The following is a 17594-nucleotide window of genomic DNA, read 5'->3' as shown; positions in this document are numbered from 1 at the left end:
CTTGGCCCGAGTTTTTAAAACAACAGCTGAAAAGGGGTCGCACACGCACGTCTTTAGCTAACTCTTTATGGAACATTACCCACAAATATATTTTATCCACTGGGCTCATGCATACGGCGACAGCACATTTCCAGCAGGTTGGATGCAATCAGATGGGGCTCAGGGGTGGAGCCTTAGTAGAGGAGGCGGGGGGAACTTGAGAAGTGATGTAAGTTTACACTAAAAATCTGAATGGCTTGTTAAGTGAGACACTTTCAAACCCAGGGGGCCCAAAAGAAAGTGCCAGGCTTGTGTTTTTGGGTTGCCAGTGACAGGCACAGAAAAAAAAGGGATTTTCCATATGTCCCCTTTTAGGCAAAACTTTTTCATATTTACTTAAATTATCATACTAAAAATATTGTTTAAGACACAGTATTGCTTCAAATACTTTATTATTTCATTTATTTGGTCATGCGTGTATGATTCCCATAACCTTCTAAGCTCCATATGACATTTCATACTACTGTGGTTTGAATGCTTCCTATATAGGTTTATTTTATTCTCCCTGTGCTTTGCAGTCACCTCAGGGTTCAGTGTCATGCTCAATAAACTGCTCCTGTCAGAAGCATTTTGCTGTAGAGGTGTCGCTCTCTGAACCTCTCCCTGGGAGAGAAAGACCTGTTTCCAAATGATTGGCCTCACAATAGAAGAGCGAACGCTGAGGATAGCTTGAGGGGGTCCTAATCTTAATTTGTTGTGATGATGTGCTGAGCCTCCTTTCGTCCTCTCCACTACCTCGGGTCCAGTACTGTCGTCAGTGGTCCTTTGCTGCATTTATCTGGGCTGCGTATGCACATGTCCCTGTAGAATGGAACAAGAGGCGTCTCGGCTTTTGAGGAGAAAGTGGCTTTTGTAACATGTAATTGGAACTGAAGAGCTTCTCTCTGAAGACGAGAAAAGATGTGCACGTTGACTGACACGCTGATGACACCCCTCTAATTCAGCAAAAACAGCAAGGAGTCGCACATTTGTGGAATGAAAGTTCTTTCCAGCTTTGTTTACAAAGGTTCTACTAAAAGGAATGTTCTTTTTACAGAAGCCCACAGTGTGCATGTTTCATCCGTGAATAAAGTGGCTGTGATGCTGCTGTTACATATGTATGAGGGATGATCACTTTATGAAGAGGTTTCATTTCCTTTTGTGTAGTTACTTTGTCATTTTGTGCCATTAAGTCTTCCATTTGATTTATTTTTGTTGTTGCACCTGAAGTATTTTCCCGACTAAAAACAAACTTTGTGCTCTTTGTGCCACACAGACTTGAAACGGGCTGAACATGTAAAAGAAACACAACCATGTGGATTTGTTTTATGTCAGTTTACGACGCCTGTAATACGCAGTCTGTAATATTTACAGCAGCCTCAGAATATAGGTTTCGGTTCGTCTTGGGACAAAGTCTGTTTTGAATAATAGATTGTGTCTCCATGAAATGAAAAACGAATAAACCATTGGCAAGAAGAGTAAACACTGACCATATGTCAGTGTCTTATTTGATGTACAGAGCAGCTGATACAGTCTTTTTGCTCATTTGTCCCCATGTGCTGTCATTAGGTCTACATGGTGGGCCACATTTCCTGCAGTTTATTAAACAGAACTTTGATCAGCAGCCTGCTGATGCAGTAAATAGAAAAACAACATTATTGATTTGATTTATAATTGTACTACAGAGAAACTGTAATTGTTATGTAAATCCAGACTACTCGTATGTCTTCTTTCGAAGACTGTTTATTGTCGTTCTATTAAGTTTAGTTTCCAGTCCATCTCCTCAGTACTCTGAGGAAATAATGCATGGTAACAGTAGAGATGTTTGCCACATGTAATTCCTTGAATTAGATAAATATACCTAAAAAGTATAGGTAACAAGTAAATGTATTGGTAATAAAGCCATCCAAAGCTTAACTCTGGTTTAATGGTGTGGTCAAAAAAAAAGGGAAAGGAATCTGCAACTTTTGGTTCAAATAAGTGGAAGACATGTAAACATGAATGGATGGTGCTTTTACATAATATTTAGGTTGAATCTGGGATTTACGTGTCAATACAGAACACGTCTGGCCTGCTGCAGTGACATTAACTGGTATGCTATGCACAACAGGGGGGGGGGGGGGGGGGGGGGGGGGGGGGGTTTGGCTTCTGATCAGCTGTTCAGAGAAATCCAACAGATTTCATAAATAAATCAGCATCATCCCTGTTCAGACTTTCTTACTCCACAGTTCTGCTGTGTTGATTAGCTGCAGCACCAGTTGCTTTGTCAAATCTTCTTTACTAAAAGAACAAGAGGAAGCTGAAACGTCTGCTCGTGTGTCTGATCATAGAGCAGGACATTCAGCACGGTTTAGTTTAGTAATGATAACCATGCTTGTTAGCTGGATATGACTTTCCACCAGAAAAATGACAGCAGTGGAGAGAACCTTTGTGGTCGCTTCATGCGTTGCTGGTTTATTAGAAAATGCAGCTTGTTCCAGGATTAACCACTCAGCACTGATACATAACAAGGAGTTTCTAGGGCCGCTTCCTGCAGTAGGGGACATTTTTAGGTGAGTACTTTTTAGTTTTCTCACCCAAAAATGTCCCCTTGGACCTACAGAGCCAGTGCTTCTAGAGTAAAAGTGTTGACTGACTAAGACTATACTTTGTAACTACAAGATTGCTCCTTGTCTAAGAGTAAATATTCTTAATATCCTGGTTCCTATGACAGGAATGTGTTTACTGTGAGTAGAACCACTTTTGGTGGAAAACAAGCTGCCAAAATATTTGCAACAAAGCTTCAACTAAATCCACAGTATGACCTTAGTTTTTTTCTCTTTCTTACTATTGAGCAGCATGCATTAGATATGGAGAACCCTGAATGACAACAAAGTTGTGAAACATTAGTAAGAAAGCCTTTGACTCTTTATTCATTCAGAGATCAACAGACCTATGGCAGACTGTGGTGCAGATTGTTGTTGCATGCTGTGAGAGAACCAACCGAAAGTAAGAAGTATGTAATGTAATAATGAAAAAATAATTAGTCTTGTCTTCTCCACAGGGACATGATGTGTTGCTGAATGGACAAGCTCCCGGTCACTTCACATACCTTGTGAAGCCCCCCTCTCATCCCACTGTGCAGGACAGAGTCCCCCAGTAGAGTTGCAGAGATGTATCAGGAGGTGGCCTTTCTAGCAGGTAGCACCGAGCACCAGTTCACCACCTTCCACTTCAATCCTGTGGAGAATCCACAAGAGGTCACATCTAAGAAGGGTTTGTTCTACAAAAGAGCACAGCTCCTGCTGCAGCCTCAGCCCAACCAGCAGTCTGGAGATGACATTGGCCTTGCTGACAGGGCAGCCATTATAAATGTGGGGGGCATTAAATACCATATCCCATGGTCCACGCTGGACGAGTTCCCCATGACACGACTGGGCAAGCTGCGCAGCTGCAGCAACGAAGCTGAGATAATGGACGTGTGCGATGACTATGATGGGAGCCGCAATGAGTATTTTTTTGACCGTAGTCCATCTGCCTTTCGCATCATTGTGACTTTCCTGGCAGCAGGGAAGCTTAGGCTTCTGAGGGAGATGTGCGCCTTGTCCTTCCAGGAGGAGCTTCTGTACTGGGGGGTGGAGGAGAACAACCTGGAATGGTGCTGCCTCAGGAAGCTGCGCCTCAGGCAGGAGGAGTACAAAGAGCAGCAGAGGCTAGAAGAGGACGATGCTGAGCTCACCTCACCTCAGTCCTGCGAGGAGAGCCAACAGCCTCCGGGAGGACCGGAGGAGAACCTCACAGGGAGCTGCATGCGGAGGCTGAGGGACATGGTGGAGAACCCGCATTCTGGCCTGCCCGGAAAAATCTTTGCCTGTCTATCAGTGCTATTTGTAGCCATCACTGCTGTGACACTGTGTATCAGCACAATGCCTGACCTCAGAGCGGAAGAGGAGAGGGTGAGTTTACCTTTTCTTCTGGTCCTCTCTGTCTTTATCTTTGTCCAAAAAGCTACCTTCTATCAGATCTCTGGAATTAAGCTTTTAGATCTCTTTGCCTTTTATGCAAAATCATAATTATTTGGCAGCAAAACCAGTTAAAAACTATGCTTAAACAAAAGTTCAAATCTCGGGATCTATAGCTCTTTTCTGTTGCTCAACTTCACACATATCGTCTTTAGGTTGACAGCACAATTCACAAATATAACATGAATGTTTCACATTCATGTTATATTTGATAAACATCACCTAACATGTGAGATCATTCTTTTAGGGAAGATCAGCTTCAAGGATACACTCAATGAACAGAGAGAGTGACCCAGAGGAGCAGAGCTAATGCCAGCCTTGGTAGTTGCTTTCTCCAATAGAGGCTGAGGCCTTTATTTAGTTAGGGCTTAGGGTATCCTGTAGGTCTTTATTGCAAAACTTTACTTTTTTTTTTTTTTACTGTGGATTATGGAGAGAGACCAGGCCAGAAAGTTGAATAAACAAAGTTACAAACAGGTTAAAAAAATGTAACACTTACTGCACATTATCAAATTGAAATCACTCCTAAATTTGACTGGGTCGGAATGATCCTGTTCTTGGAATGTATTATTTGTGAAAGATGTGCAAACATACCTTATGCAACAGGTTACCGGTTGAGTGATCTGAAGCGAAATATTTAAAACAGCAGTATTTCATAGAACTGATCAGATAAAGTTGGTATGAACTTTTCTTGTGTATTATCCATATCAATACAGTCCCCCCCCCCCGCCTGTATTGGGAGCCGGCAACTATTTGTTGGTGTCAACTCCACCCCCATCCATTTGAAGAGGCCAGGCTTTTCATTTAATCCAAAGTTTTATTTGAGGAAATGCAGTAATCACTTGGCAACTTGCCTTGTGTTAGCCTCGCTGTGACATAAGGCGCTTTGCAACCAAGCCGCATGTGGTGAGAAGCTTCTTTTTCAACGTTTGTACACATGTCGCTTCAGTGTTTCCCACAGGCTGAGAATTTACTTGTGATTGCGGATGCTATGGCTATCTACTGTTCACATGAAGCCAGTTGTCAGATGTGAATGTGGGACAGAAAAAAAACATTTGTTCAGATGTCTTCCAACTGACCACTGCACTTTCTTTTTTTTTTTTTCTTTTTTTCCCCTTGACCTGTTCAGCATTATGGCAGCAGAATTGTAGTCTGAATACCTTTGATGCCAAACAGATTTGCTTTGCCAAGGGAAGTTTTATAAATGTAAAGCTCCCCTTGATGCCCATTTATTTATTTCTGTTTACAATATATGACATGTAATAGAACTGAACCGGACCGGGGGACAAGGAAAGAAGAAGAGGAAAGAAGAGGAAACAGAACAAAAATAGAAACAAAAACCAGACAACCAGCTGCTACACCTGTAAAAAACAAAACAGACAACAATCCATGGCCTCTGAGGGGAATCCAGCCTTAGCGCCACCAGGAGCACCTGAAAGCAGACAAGCAGAGAAAAAACAAACACACAAACAAACAAAAACAAGCACAAGAAGCGGCAATCTCATACAACACAGCTGTGAATATAGATGACCTGAGACGACATGATAATACATCAACTGCTTAGCGAGCATGCTATTGGGCTAATGAATGTGTGTGTGTGTGTGTGAGAACATGCAACACCCATGGCACAGGACCTACATGATAACCGTGGTTAGTTATGAGTGTATAAGTGTACAGGGCCACAATCCACAGCCCCCCCCAGCAATCAGAAGCAGGCAGAGAGGGCCACAAGACCCAGGCCACCAGCAGCCCCCACGGAGCACAGAACCCAGGAAGCCCACCGCAGGGACAACCACGCATCCACCCAGAAGACTGCAGAGGAAGCCCCCGGACAGAGCCCCCATAAGCATAGGGCAGAGGCCCTCCGAGAGCCAGGGGCAACAGCCCACCGACCCCGCCAGGTCCCAGCCGCCCAGACATGGGCTGTGCACTGGACCCGGGCCCCAGGAGCCCGAGCGCCCCAGCAGAGGCCCCACCCAATACCCAGGAGGGCCAAGTGCCCCAGACAGCCACACAGTGGGTCAGCGCCTGCCCCAGCGCCCCTGGCCAAGTGCCCTGGGAGTCAAGACGTGCCCACAGGTGGGTGAAGTCGCGAGCAGCGGGGAGAGGCAACGCCGCCCCCCCATCGGGAGAAGCACAGGCAGGCCAGGCGACAGCAAGTCCCAGATCCAGGCCCAATCATCACCACACACACTTTCACGTCCCATACATCCACACGTCCTCCCTCCCTCAACTCTGCTGGGGTGTAGCGCAGCGGGCACACCAGGGGGCCAGCAGCCCCCCAGCCACCACAGACCCCGAACCAGCAGAACAATTAATTAATCCTCTTGGCCCCTCCCGCCCCGAGCAGCAACCAAGAAGCAGGGGTGTGGGAAGAAGACCCCTCCCCCCCCACTCAATATTTTCTAATAGTGAGCGATTAAAATTGAGGGGCAGCCAAACTTGTAGGACTGGGAGCGCGGCACTCTGGGCAGCCTACATACCCAAAGAGCCCCGCCCACCAGATGCCACTCAGTGTAACCACCCCCCAAGACCTAATGTGTGTGTGTGTGTGTGTTTGATAAGTAGTAATGTCTAAGGTGTAATTAAAACAGGGGCGGGGAACTGCAGAGTGCAACCAAAGGGCCACTGCACTTTCACAGAAGCTGAGCCGAAAGGGTGATGAGAATAACAAGGCACACACACACAGATACACAGAGATTTCTGAATCAACTCGTCAGTATTGATCAATCTAAGCAGATATTCAACACATAAGCACAAAGAAAACTCATTCTTGGGATCGCTTTTTTTCCCGTTCTTCTTCATACAGCCTCAGGGTTGTTTGAGCTGTGCAGCAGCTACAGTAGAATTCAGATGTATGTTGATGAAGCAGCCCACATAGTGAGACAATTTTCGGCGCTTTATTGCAAATCATTGTGACATGAAGGCAGGAGAAGGCTCAGGGACAACAAGGCTTCTTTTTCCTCACTTGAATACCAAATAATTGTGTGGTTCTTGTCACTGTTTCTGCACACTCTCCACTGTGAAGACTTGAAGTTAACGTTTCCCCACACATGCAAAAAAATAACAACAAACAGAGCTCTAAGGTGATAACACAGCTATGTATTCACACGTCTTTAAATGACTAAATGGATTTGAGCTTCCGTGTATTTGCAAAATCCTATAGCTATTCATCCCATGCAGCAGATTTCACTTGACCTGCTTCCAAAAATGAATGTGAAATAAGCTCATTATTGTTATATAACTGTATGATTATGCAAATTGCAGCTATGATGTCTTAATCCGTATAAGAAAGCCTGTCTACTCAAACCTTACCTGGACCAGATGACCAGTAATTGTAGTTGGAGCTGTAAATAGAAATTATTTTACATAGTTGGTGCATCATGTTCCCTCTGACATTTAATTGCATCTACATGTTAGCTGGGTGGTGTACTGACACTTTGATAGTAAAGTCTGCTTTGTTCATAAATGCTAAGAAGATAGGGTCGAAGAATCGAGACATTTTTACTCCTTTGAGAGAAATTCAGAATACTTTCCTTCTAAGAGCTGCACAAAATGATGCCAACTTATCTGTAAAAACATGACTTTTATTTCCATGCCATCCACTTTAACTTGTGGGCTACTAAACAAATGATGAATGAACCTTTATGAACTGTGAGTGAAACTAAAGAGGGATTTCTCCATCACATATAGGAGAGATGTGATTGTTTTAAATCCTTTACAGCTCGCTCATATTTCTCTGCTGTCACTTGTATTTCAGCTTGAAAAACTCCATTTCACTGGAAGAAGCCACATTAAGTTCAGGTGCTAGTTCAGAGGGAGTTTCTAAGTTTGAACCACTTATTTCTGTTTGGACTACCAGAAAACTACATCCAGCACCAAAAAAGCTGGGACCTACATCTGGGACTAAGGGTGGAGGTCACAGAGACCAACCAGACCAGCTTAAATGTTGAGAACGCCATGTTTAAGTGTAATGTTAACTGAAGAGAGGATAAAAAAACTGCAGCATGAATGTGAAGTGGAAGCCGCAGTGAAACAACTGGATCTCAGTGTTCCTCTCATTTTCCTGCTGTTTAATGATTTATATCGTCAGTCGCGTCTGTGAATGCTGCTAAATGAGTTGCATAAACGATCCCTGTTTGCAACTGAATTTTCAAACAGATGGTGTTAATACGTCCTGCTCAGAATAGCACATAAAAGTGCATTGCTGTTCAATAATATTAGCATTTGGAAACTGGTCATCATTGCAAAGAGCGTTCACAAACACCCACTGTTGTTAGGGCTTGTCTGTGCACACTAGCATGCTGCATTCCAATTTCACCCAGATTTTGTGCAATGTGCTGAAACCTGGATAAGATGCTGATGTGCCCCAGAATCGTGGTTTCTAACAGAGTACCTCAGGTACAAAACTACGATGAGACCTCAAATCATAACTTGCATATTGGTGCACATGTGAACACAGTAACTGTTTCTGGGCAACATCCATATCTATCTAACTTATTTGCTTGCGTCTTTCCAGCTGTCATTAAAGGCATGTCCCGCCTTATTAACTGAAGATTGGTAAGGCTCAAACATTTCGCTTGAATTTGAGTTGAGCTTGTAGGCTCTATTCCAAGGTTGCCTGTCTATTAACAAGTGAATGGAATTTTCAAAGAGACCGGGAAGTTCTGCCATCTCTTTGGCTCTCTTTATGTGTGTGTCTGTCATCAGTTCTGTTATCAGCAAGTACAAGCACTGCCTACTGGACAAATTGTACAAGTCATTCATCAAGAATTAGTGACGCCATCCATTTTCTTTTTAGTTTTGTTTAGCCAGAGACTGATTTGCATCTTTTTTTTCATCTCAGTCTGTGTTATTCAGATCTGCGAGTTGCCTGTTTGAGTCATCGTAGTGCAATTATCTGGATTCGTAGCTGATAATAACCACTGGTAAAGAAAGCCTTTCTTTACCTCCAAAATGACCCAAGTTCAGGTCAAACCTGTTCACATGTATCATTATCAGCTCTACTATTCTATTGCAATTTCCTCTTATAATGTTTGCGGGATACAACTAAAGCATAATTCTTACTCAGTGGAGCTAGCAATTGAACAGTGAAACGGCTTGAAAAAAATCCGGTGGTGTGCGAATCAGCTCCCGGCAGAGTGTGATGCTGTGGTCTGTCTGCTGTCTCCTCTCTGTGAAGGCCGTTTACTGCTGTGTGTTTTTAACAGTGTACGGGCTGCACTGAACATGTAGATCAGGATGAATTCAAAGTAAAGCACGGCTGAGAGTGTACCGACGCCTGAACCCGCTGGGCTGAAATTTCTGAACATTATGTTGATACTCACAACTTGCAGTCTGTTGTCTCTAATTAGGTCTAAGAGTGAAAGCAGAGAACATCCACTTGTTGCTGTTTTCATCCTGCAGGAGGAGAAATGTTGCCACCTCAGACTTTTGTTCTGACTAACTACACCCTGACAAGTGGATATACATGCATATTAAATCTGCTGATGTCTTCCTGCTGAGCCTTTTCATGTCCTCAGAGTCGGGCTGCGGAGCAACGTTGTATCACATTATTTCATCTCTTGAGTGGCATCAACAGATCAGAGTGTGATAATAGATGAGCCTCGCAGCTTTACCCTCTGTCAAAGTTATGCCTTCATCAGCTGTGGAGGGATGTGTGGCTTTTGTATAGAAGATGGAAGCTTCAGAAAAAGATCAGGAAAACAAAGCCAGTAAAAGCCTAACCTGGACTGCCTTAAACATATTCTTATCTTCACACACTTGCATTAATCCACAGATTTAATTGAATTCAAAAGAGAAAAAGGTACAATTAAGGAGACTCTACATTTCAATCTCCGGACAGCTGAAAACCAATTAACCACCCAGAGACTCCTGAAAGTTGTCGATCCTCCACTATGAGAACTGTGGCAGTGGTTCATTAGAAGTGACCACCTAATTTTAACCAGCTATGGGGGGCAACTCTATAACACAAGAGTTGATAGAAATAATGAGGGGGTTGTGTCATTTTTGGTAAAACTTGCCATCTCAAAAAGAAGTCTCCTCTGTGCATTTGCAAGAAGCCCTGGACCCAAAAATTCGAACCGAGGATCAACAAGTCGCTCAATGTGAAGCAAAACGTTCTGAAAACTACAGCATCTTCAGGCAACATTCACTCAACTTTTCTTCCTTCTCCCGAGGATGTAATAGTTTAGCTTACGCACATATTACGTCTCTCAACTTGGAATAATTGAGACACTATGCAAATGCACCAATCTCCACACATTCTCTGTTGAGCACAGGTGAAGACTGCAGGCAGGGCAGCTTAACACCTGTAGCCTCTTCTTCCTCAGACATGCCTTTATTATGTGTGCAGAATGTACTTTTGCATTTTCTTGTTGTCCAGAGTTGCTCTAAAATCTCTGTTATGACGCCATCACAGAGGTGCTTTGCCAACAGCCCTGATTCAACACCATCCAATCACAGATACAGAACAGATCTCATAACAGTCTGAATGGTCCTTTTTGTCTTTGGTCTAGAGCACACGCGCTGGTGTAACCACAACACATGTTCTAACCAGCAAAGCATCTATGCATCTGAAGTCTTTCAATAAAACTTGAAGGCCTACAGTCAAGCACCCCCCCCCCCCCCCCCCCCCCAAAAAAAAAGGAAAATTAAGACCTGTTGAAGTGAGTACAATTGTCTTTCCCTGCAGAGATGCAGCCCTCTGCAGATATTTGTCTTCTTATTTTTCTGTGTATGGGACATTTCTTGTCTGAAGCTGCAGCACGCACTGTGAGACTGAATTGCTTTTGCTAATTACCAGATGTCTTTCAGTCATGTCCTCCCACTCATCCTTCTCCATTACAGAGCATCCCAGTATCCATTATCTTTGCTAGCCAACCATTTACTTCAGCACATATCCTCCCTACACTGGTGAACTAATGATTTTGTAAGAAACACCTTTTTTCCAGATAGAAATATATAACATAGTGTTATTAGTGACTGTTTTCCGAACTTGTCAGAGCCTTAGCATTAGGAATATGAAACTGTAATCCAGGCATGTATTCAGGTGTTATGACACATGTTAGCTAGGCTGTTGACACCTCTTATTGAGAAGTTCTGAATAAATGGTAAACGGGCTGATAAGTTGTCTAAATAATAGTTTGGACACACATTTCTCCTGCACATTTTGACGTATTCCATTTGCAATTCATAAAAGACTTAAAAAAAGTTTCCTTTTTGAAACATTCAGTTTTCTAAAATGCAACAAAAACTTAAATTAGTCATTTCTGAGCCCTCATCAACCAGTTTGATTGTGTTTAGAAATTAAGAACAAATCAAGAATTTGATGCCAACGACACACTAAAATTTTAACAACACTCAAAAAGTTTTGAGAGACTCTAATGTATCAAATCTACAAATAACATTGTGGCAGTATATGGAGGCTGAGAGCAACCCTGCCTCAATTAATTATGTAGCTGCCGTTATCTCAAGATCAGAAACTGATTTTCTGTCATCTCGAGATAACAAATCTAATTTTACAGCTCATTCACAAGCGGATTTATCTAGTTTTCGTGAGAAATCTGCCTTTTGTGTTCTCAAGATCACAGCTTATCTGTTGACATGGAAAAATAAAAAGCTTTGTGTTCCTTAAGATCACGGGGTGACTATGGTGAGCCGGAAGTGAGTGGTTAGTGTGTTAAAGCCTGGTTTCATTGTTCATTATCACTCTCCTGACAGCTGAGGATCTACGACATTAAGTCAGGGCACGCATCTGCATCTCTGCTTCTGATTCTTGAGCACAGACATAGAATAAAGAGTTTAAACTAACTCCGCTGCAGCCGGTGGCCCTTCTCAGGTGATCCCACCATTTGTGGTGAGAAAAAAAGTTCAACACTCAACTTTTTTGGGCCAAACTAACAAAATGTACGAACACACTATCTCAAGAAAACAAGCCTTGTTATCTTTAGATAATTACATAAATTTCTGTTTCAATGTGACGTACCGATGTTCATCACTTTGTGCCAAACTCCAAAACAATTCTCAAAGCAAAATTACACAGAAAGTTGGTCATTTTAACATTGACAGTGCATCATTTAGTGGAAAAATTAAGGGAATCTGGGTAAATCATTTATTTGGACGAACGTCTGTTAAATAAAGGTTAACAAAGTAAAATAGGTTTGAAAAAAAAAACAACCCTGCTGTTGGAAATTAGGTTTTTAACTTTCAAAGCACTCCATCAGATGTCGAGAAATATATCTGTAGCACAGTGAAAACATTTCCATTTCCCTTGTTTGAGGTATAATTTGTAACTTGGAAGTACACAGGCTCATCGGAGCGTCACAAATATCCCGCACTGTCTTTGCTCCCAAAACATTGCTTGTGATCATCTCTGCTTTATTCTTCATGAAGGCGTATCTTCTTCTCAGCATTCAAGCCATGGAGCAAAGCACAGTTTAGCTCAACAAGACTGCTGTGGTAGCTGCATCTCTGGCCAGGTTCTGCTGCATCTGCAGGAGCTCGGCAGAAACCGCAAGTTTTTTAAGTGGTCATTTACGATGGCTTAAACATTGTAGTTTATCTGCCCAGTCTAATGCAGCAAAAACATTCTGTGGTTCAAAGACTTTTCTTCCTCCTCTCACTCTAATTTTAAGAGACCACAGGCAGAAAAAAATCTATATAGCATTTTACATTTTATGGTCCTTTGTGCACGCTCTGTGGATGAATAGGGGATTAAACATCTCAAGTATTCTGTCGATTTCTTCCCCCAGAACTGCTTACTCTGTTCTCATAAACATCTTTGAAAACGGCGTACTTGTCCCATTTATCTCGTCCGTGGGTCCCAGCTGTAGATCTAACCTTCCAGTGACTCTGCTTATGCCTCGTAGCCTTGTACATTCCATTGTGAAGTAAATCCCAGCCACTCCAAAGTACACTGCAAAGCCATACATCATCACTGTGGAACATGGAACCAGAGCTCAGAGTGTGAATGTGAGGAAGAGAAATGTGTGCAACTGCTGCAAGAGAACACATCATTTTGTCAATGCTGAAAATAGGAGGTGTGCATCAGTCACTCCTGCTGCCCGTGAGTTAGACATACTGCTGTTCATGCTCAGGAAAAGTGCAATCCATCTCAGTGATGATGATTTGTGCTTCTTACTCAGCGTCTGGTGAATGATTCCAGTTGAAATGTGGCGTGACTTTTTTTTCTCTTTAGAAAATTTCTCCAGCCAATTTCAGGATGTAATGTGTGGATCAGTGCTGGTTCTAAAATCTGTGCAAAGTAAAATCACACACTGCTGCAGTGTGGCTGATGCAAGACACATAGTATAGCACAACAACCAAGCTCACATAATGCTGCAAACAGGGATTTGGTTTTTAACATGCATCTTTATTAACGACGATTCAAACTGACAGTAATTACTGTGAAGCAAGGCTCTATCCCGAACTCTACAGCCTTTGGCAGCCTTTAGCACGATGTTTTCATTTTATATCCATACATCTACTGCGTGATTGAGCCTAACAGCTATTATCAGTAAGCAGCCATTTCTAATAAGCAGGCTGAGACGTTGAGTGCACAATTTGGCATGTTCAAAATAGTGGAGACAAAGTAGAGGGCTGTAGTTGGATTTCTCTGTGAAGCCAGCAAAAATCACAATGTTGTCCTCCAGAAAGAGTTGAATTAAGGATTATTCTGGTGGCAAAAATGAGAAAGTTATTTAAAACTGTTTGATTGGGAAATCAACGGTGCACTCTCCAAAGTGAAATTAGCTAGAATTACAGCAGGGATAGCTCCCACATGTAAAAGGACGATGTAGTGCAGAATAAAGAATGAACAAAAACAAAATACGACACATGGATTCAGACTGTATGTCTGTTACATTTAATGATTGCTTGCTTGCTTGGGTTGTTATGCAGTCACGTCAGTGATGTGCAAAGTCTGATGTTTTCTGGGTAGATTGATTGAAACGGATGTTATCCGTTTTTGAGATTTGTCAAATGACCTTTTCTCCCAGGTGTTGAAGCATTGTTAAAGGCACACATCCTTGTAAAGATCGGAAGTCTTACAAATTACAGATTTCAATCCAATATGAAACGAGAGAGACAAGATTCAACCCTCTTATTTTTGCTGATTTATTATCATCATCATTATTTTCAGTGGAATAATTTGGTTAGGTTTTGGTTTGGTTTAATATAAACTTATATTTACATAATGAAATACAAGGAATACAAGTTGCCAACTTGTCTCATATGAATTTTCCCCATTTCGGTGCTTCATTTCTAAACTTTAGAGAGAGGACATGCCTCCTCTAATCCATAGCCTTCTTAGATGTACAATTAAAGTGATTCTTTTCTTTTTAATTTTTTAAGTGGGGTTATGTGAGGCTTATAAGAGCAGTCAGACTGTCAGAGTCATACCTGCAGCAGACAGCAATCATAATGCTCAGAGTTTAAAGAATCGGGGAGGAAGTCGACAGCTTCTCAACTCCAATCTTACAAAATTCTGAGCAGTTCAAGCGAAGACATACAGTGATTTTTACCCTGCATCACCTTCTCATCAGACGGTTGTTTACTTTGTCATTACTTTCTCAACTGAAGAACGTCCATGCTGATCTGTGTGATTGCATGCACGGTGTCTGGTCCTGCAGCTGATCAGCCAGTTTAAGTTCAAAATATTAACTACCAGACTGTAAAAATGAGTGTGTCTTAGACGCTTGATTATTTTGAGCAGTAAGGTAGTGTCACAAACTGGTTCATAAGCTATGACAAAAATGAAAACAAGGCAGGCTTCAACCAGTAGTATTCCGATTTAAAGGCTGTCAGGAGAACTGTCCTGGTGCTCCACAAAAGAAGAAGAAACATCCAACAAGTCTGACCCAACCCCTGCCAGACTCAGCTGATAAGCAGCAGGGTAATCGTCAGCCACCATGTACAACAACACAGGCATCCTTCAACTGATAAATGGTTGCAAAACAACTCTAAAATTGAGAATGAATAGCAGCCTATTAAGAGTGTGTGCAGTCCTAGAGGTCATGAATGTTTTAAGCACGGTGTCATCTGATCAAACCACCACTCACTTTAAGAAAACATCTGTGCTGATTTCATGCGCAATCATCCCTCTATGAGAAAGTTAGAAGTGGCAGAAAGTCTCATCTGCTCCACTTCCTCCTCTCTGTGGGCCCGGTGGCTCTCAAAGAATGCAGATTTAGAAATCCCACGTCTCTTATCATATATTAATAATTGAATCCCAGTCTTTTTTGAGCAAATATGATATATTTAATAGCTCCAGTATGCGACATTGCAGATGTTGCCTGTAAAGGCGTTCTCACTCAGTACCTGCCTATTTTGCCCATCCAGTATTCCACCCAGAATAAGGCTCGGACTTAAAAGTCCGAGAATTTTCCTTAGATGCTAAAATCTGGTGAGAAAAACGATGCGTTAGAATATTTCCATGAGTTTATGGCCTTTACACCAGTAATGCACTGCTACTTTAATGCAACCTGACTGGAGAGGAGAAAGTCGCAGATGAACTGTAACTATGAGAGTGCAACCTGTTGGAAATATCAAGTTTCCATCAATAAAAGAAACACCAATGGAAATTTAAATTAATGCCTCAACAGGCTGCTGACAGCCGTTGTTATTTGAATTCAGGATAACTCGGAAACCGATAAAAACCAAGAAAAAGAAATTGAATAATATAGTTGTCCTGCCCTTTGGTTAGTTACTGCTACAGGAAGGCTCCAGCTGTGCATGTTCTAATTACTAGTCCCTGCGGAGGTACAAGCACACTCAGCTGAACAGCCTCTCAGCTCACGAGCAGGGAATGCCATTGACTTTGCTAAGTATTGTCAAAATGCTTCTCTCGTTACCATAGAAGCACTTGCACTGATGCGCATTTTCAGTTGAAGTGGTCTTATGTGCCATTTGGCATTTCATCCACAAATAAAGCACTTTGTTGTCTGGAGAAGATCAAGGGTCTTGACTGAAAGGCTGATGATTATGAGTCCCTGGCCACAGCTTTCATCACATGTTCAAATGTTCTGCTCAAGTAAAAAATTTCATGAAATATGTTTTTGAAGCCAGTCTTAATTTAATTTTTAGCCCTGGTCATGAAAGTTAATGAATACAAAAAAAGGCAGTTGTATTAGATACATTTGGAACAAAAAGCAGCTAAATCACATTTGAATTAAATCCCTTCAAATTTGTAAAAAACAAAGAACTAAAACCAGGCCCGCTTATACTGATTTACTCAGACTGTCTTCTTTTCCTGCACTTTCTGTCCTACAGTTATGGTGGCGTATCTTAAGCAAGGGGAAAGAGAGTGAAAGCACACATTTGATCGTCATCAGTACGTAAGGTTTGGCTAGATGAGATGAAAATGTAATGAGCCCCCAGTGAAGAACCTGGCTTGTCAAAGCACCAGAGAACCAGTTATAAATAACAGTGTAAGTGCATATAGAGTGCAAAGACACAGTCCTTTCATTGGTGGAACATAGCGTTCATGTGTCCAGAAGTGCAAGAACTCACTACAAGCTATTAGCTGTAGCTGACAGTATTATAGCTGCATTTGGGTGTTTAAATGTGTATTATTGGCTATTAGATTGTGTGTATATACTCTAATAACATGAGTATGTGTATAATTTCTGCAGCTGGAAGAGTGAGCTGAAATCATTTGAATATCAGAATAAATGTAAAAGTATTTTTGCCAAGGAAAGAACATAAAAACCGGTCGTGTGTGAGTTACAGCAGTGTTTTCAGGCTACTGAAAAAGAAATGAATCTCCAGCGTTACGTACTGAGGAAACGATGCACACTGTGGAATATGACAGCCTGGCTTGTAGGGATGAGGAGAGTAATGACTGATAAGGTGTTATTATTTGGTCATTGCATGAAATTGTGTGACACACAGCAGGTTAGAGGGCTATTAGCTCAGGGGAACATTTATCAATTTGTAATAGTTTGCATAAAATGACTTCTGTCTGCTCCCTTTTCTCCCTCAGGCTGTTGTCTCTGTACAGTCTTGCTCCTCAGATTCTGTCTCTACTTTCTTAGGCTCCTTGCTTACTGGCAATAATCTCAACCCCCGTTGCTCAGTGTCACTCATTTCATGCTGAATGAAAGTTGTTCTAAGATTGTGGGAGGCGAGGACAAAAAAATATTCACAGCCGGCAGAGTCATATCATGCTGAAGACAGGCAAGAGGCTAATGTTGCAGGTGAGATGTGGCAGGTTAAATAAGCACTGATAATGATTGCACTCAGGGCCAATCCCAGCATGCACTGACAGTGTAGTTACGCCATAATCAGGCTGTCAGGTGGGGCTAACAATAGGCAAATCAATACATTCATTCTAGTTCAACTAAACTGCAAGTGGTCCATAGAAAACAGAATTATGTGTGCAACGATATAAACATACAGCATTCATGTCCTGACAGTCTTAGTATGTTTACATGGCATCAGAAATATATCAGCTAATTATATTTGTCTGACTAAAGCTGGACTTATGTAAACATGTTAGTTTGACTGAACTTGCACTTAATCAAGTTGGACTAGCACACCCAGTAGTACTGACAAGCTTAAAGTGAGCATATCGCA

The 17594-nt window shown here is 42.0% G+C and overlaps 1 protein-coding gene across 1 annotated transcript in view; it reads left to right on the top strand.

The window, feature by feature from the left end:
• The window catches only part of kcng2 (potassium voltage-gated channel, subfamily G, member 2), a 35118-nt gene that overhangs the window by 5695 nt on the left and 11829 nt on the right, over positions 1-17594 (top strand). Inside the window, exon 2 of the mRNA XM_072370980.1 lies at positions 3062-3953. Within this exon, the coding sequence (XP_072227081.1) occupies positions 3171-3953 (783 nt within the window). The 5' untranslated portion in view covers positions 3062-3170. The remainder of the gene's footprint in view (positions 1-3061; positions 3954-17594) is intronic.

The sequence above is a fragment of the Leuresthes tenuis genome, unplaced genomic scaffold (genome assembly GCF_036924035.1).
Source record: "Leuresthes tenuis unplaced genomic scaffold, fLeuTen1.0.hap1 SCAF_18, whole genome shotgun sequence".
Lineage (NCBI taxonomy): Eukaryota > Metazoa > Chordata > Actinopteri > Atheriniformes > Atherinopsidae > Leuresthes > Leuresthes tenuis.
Note: the sequence above shows the minus strand (reverse complement) of the source record. Positions and strands in the feature narration are given on the sequence as shown.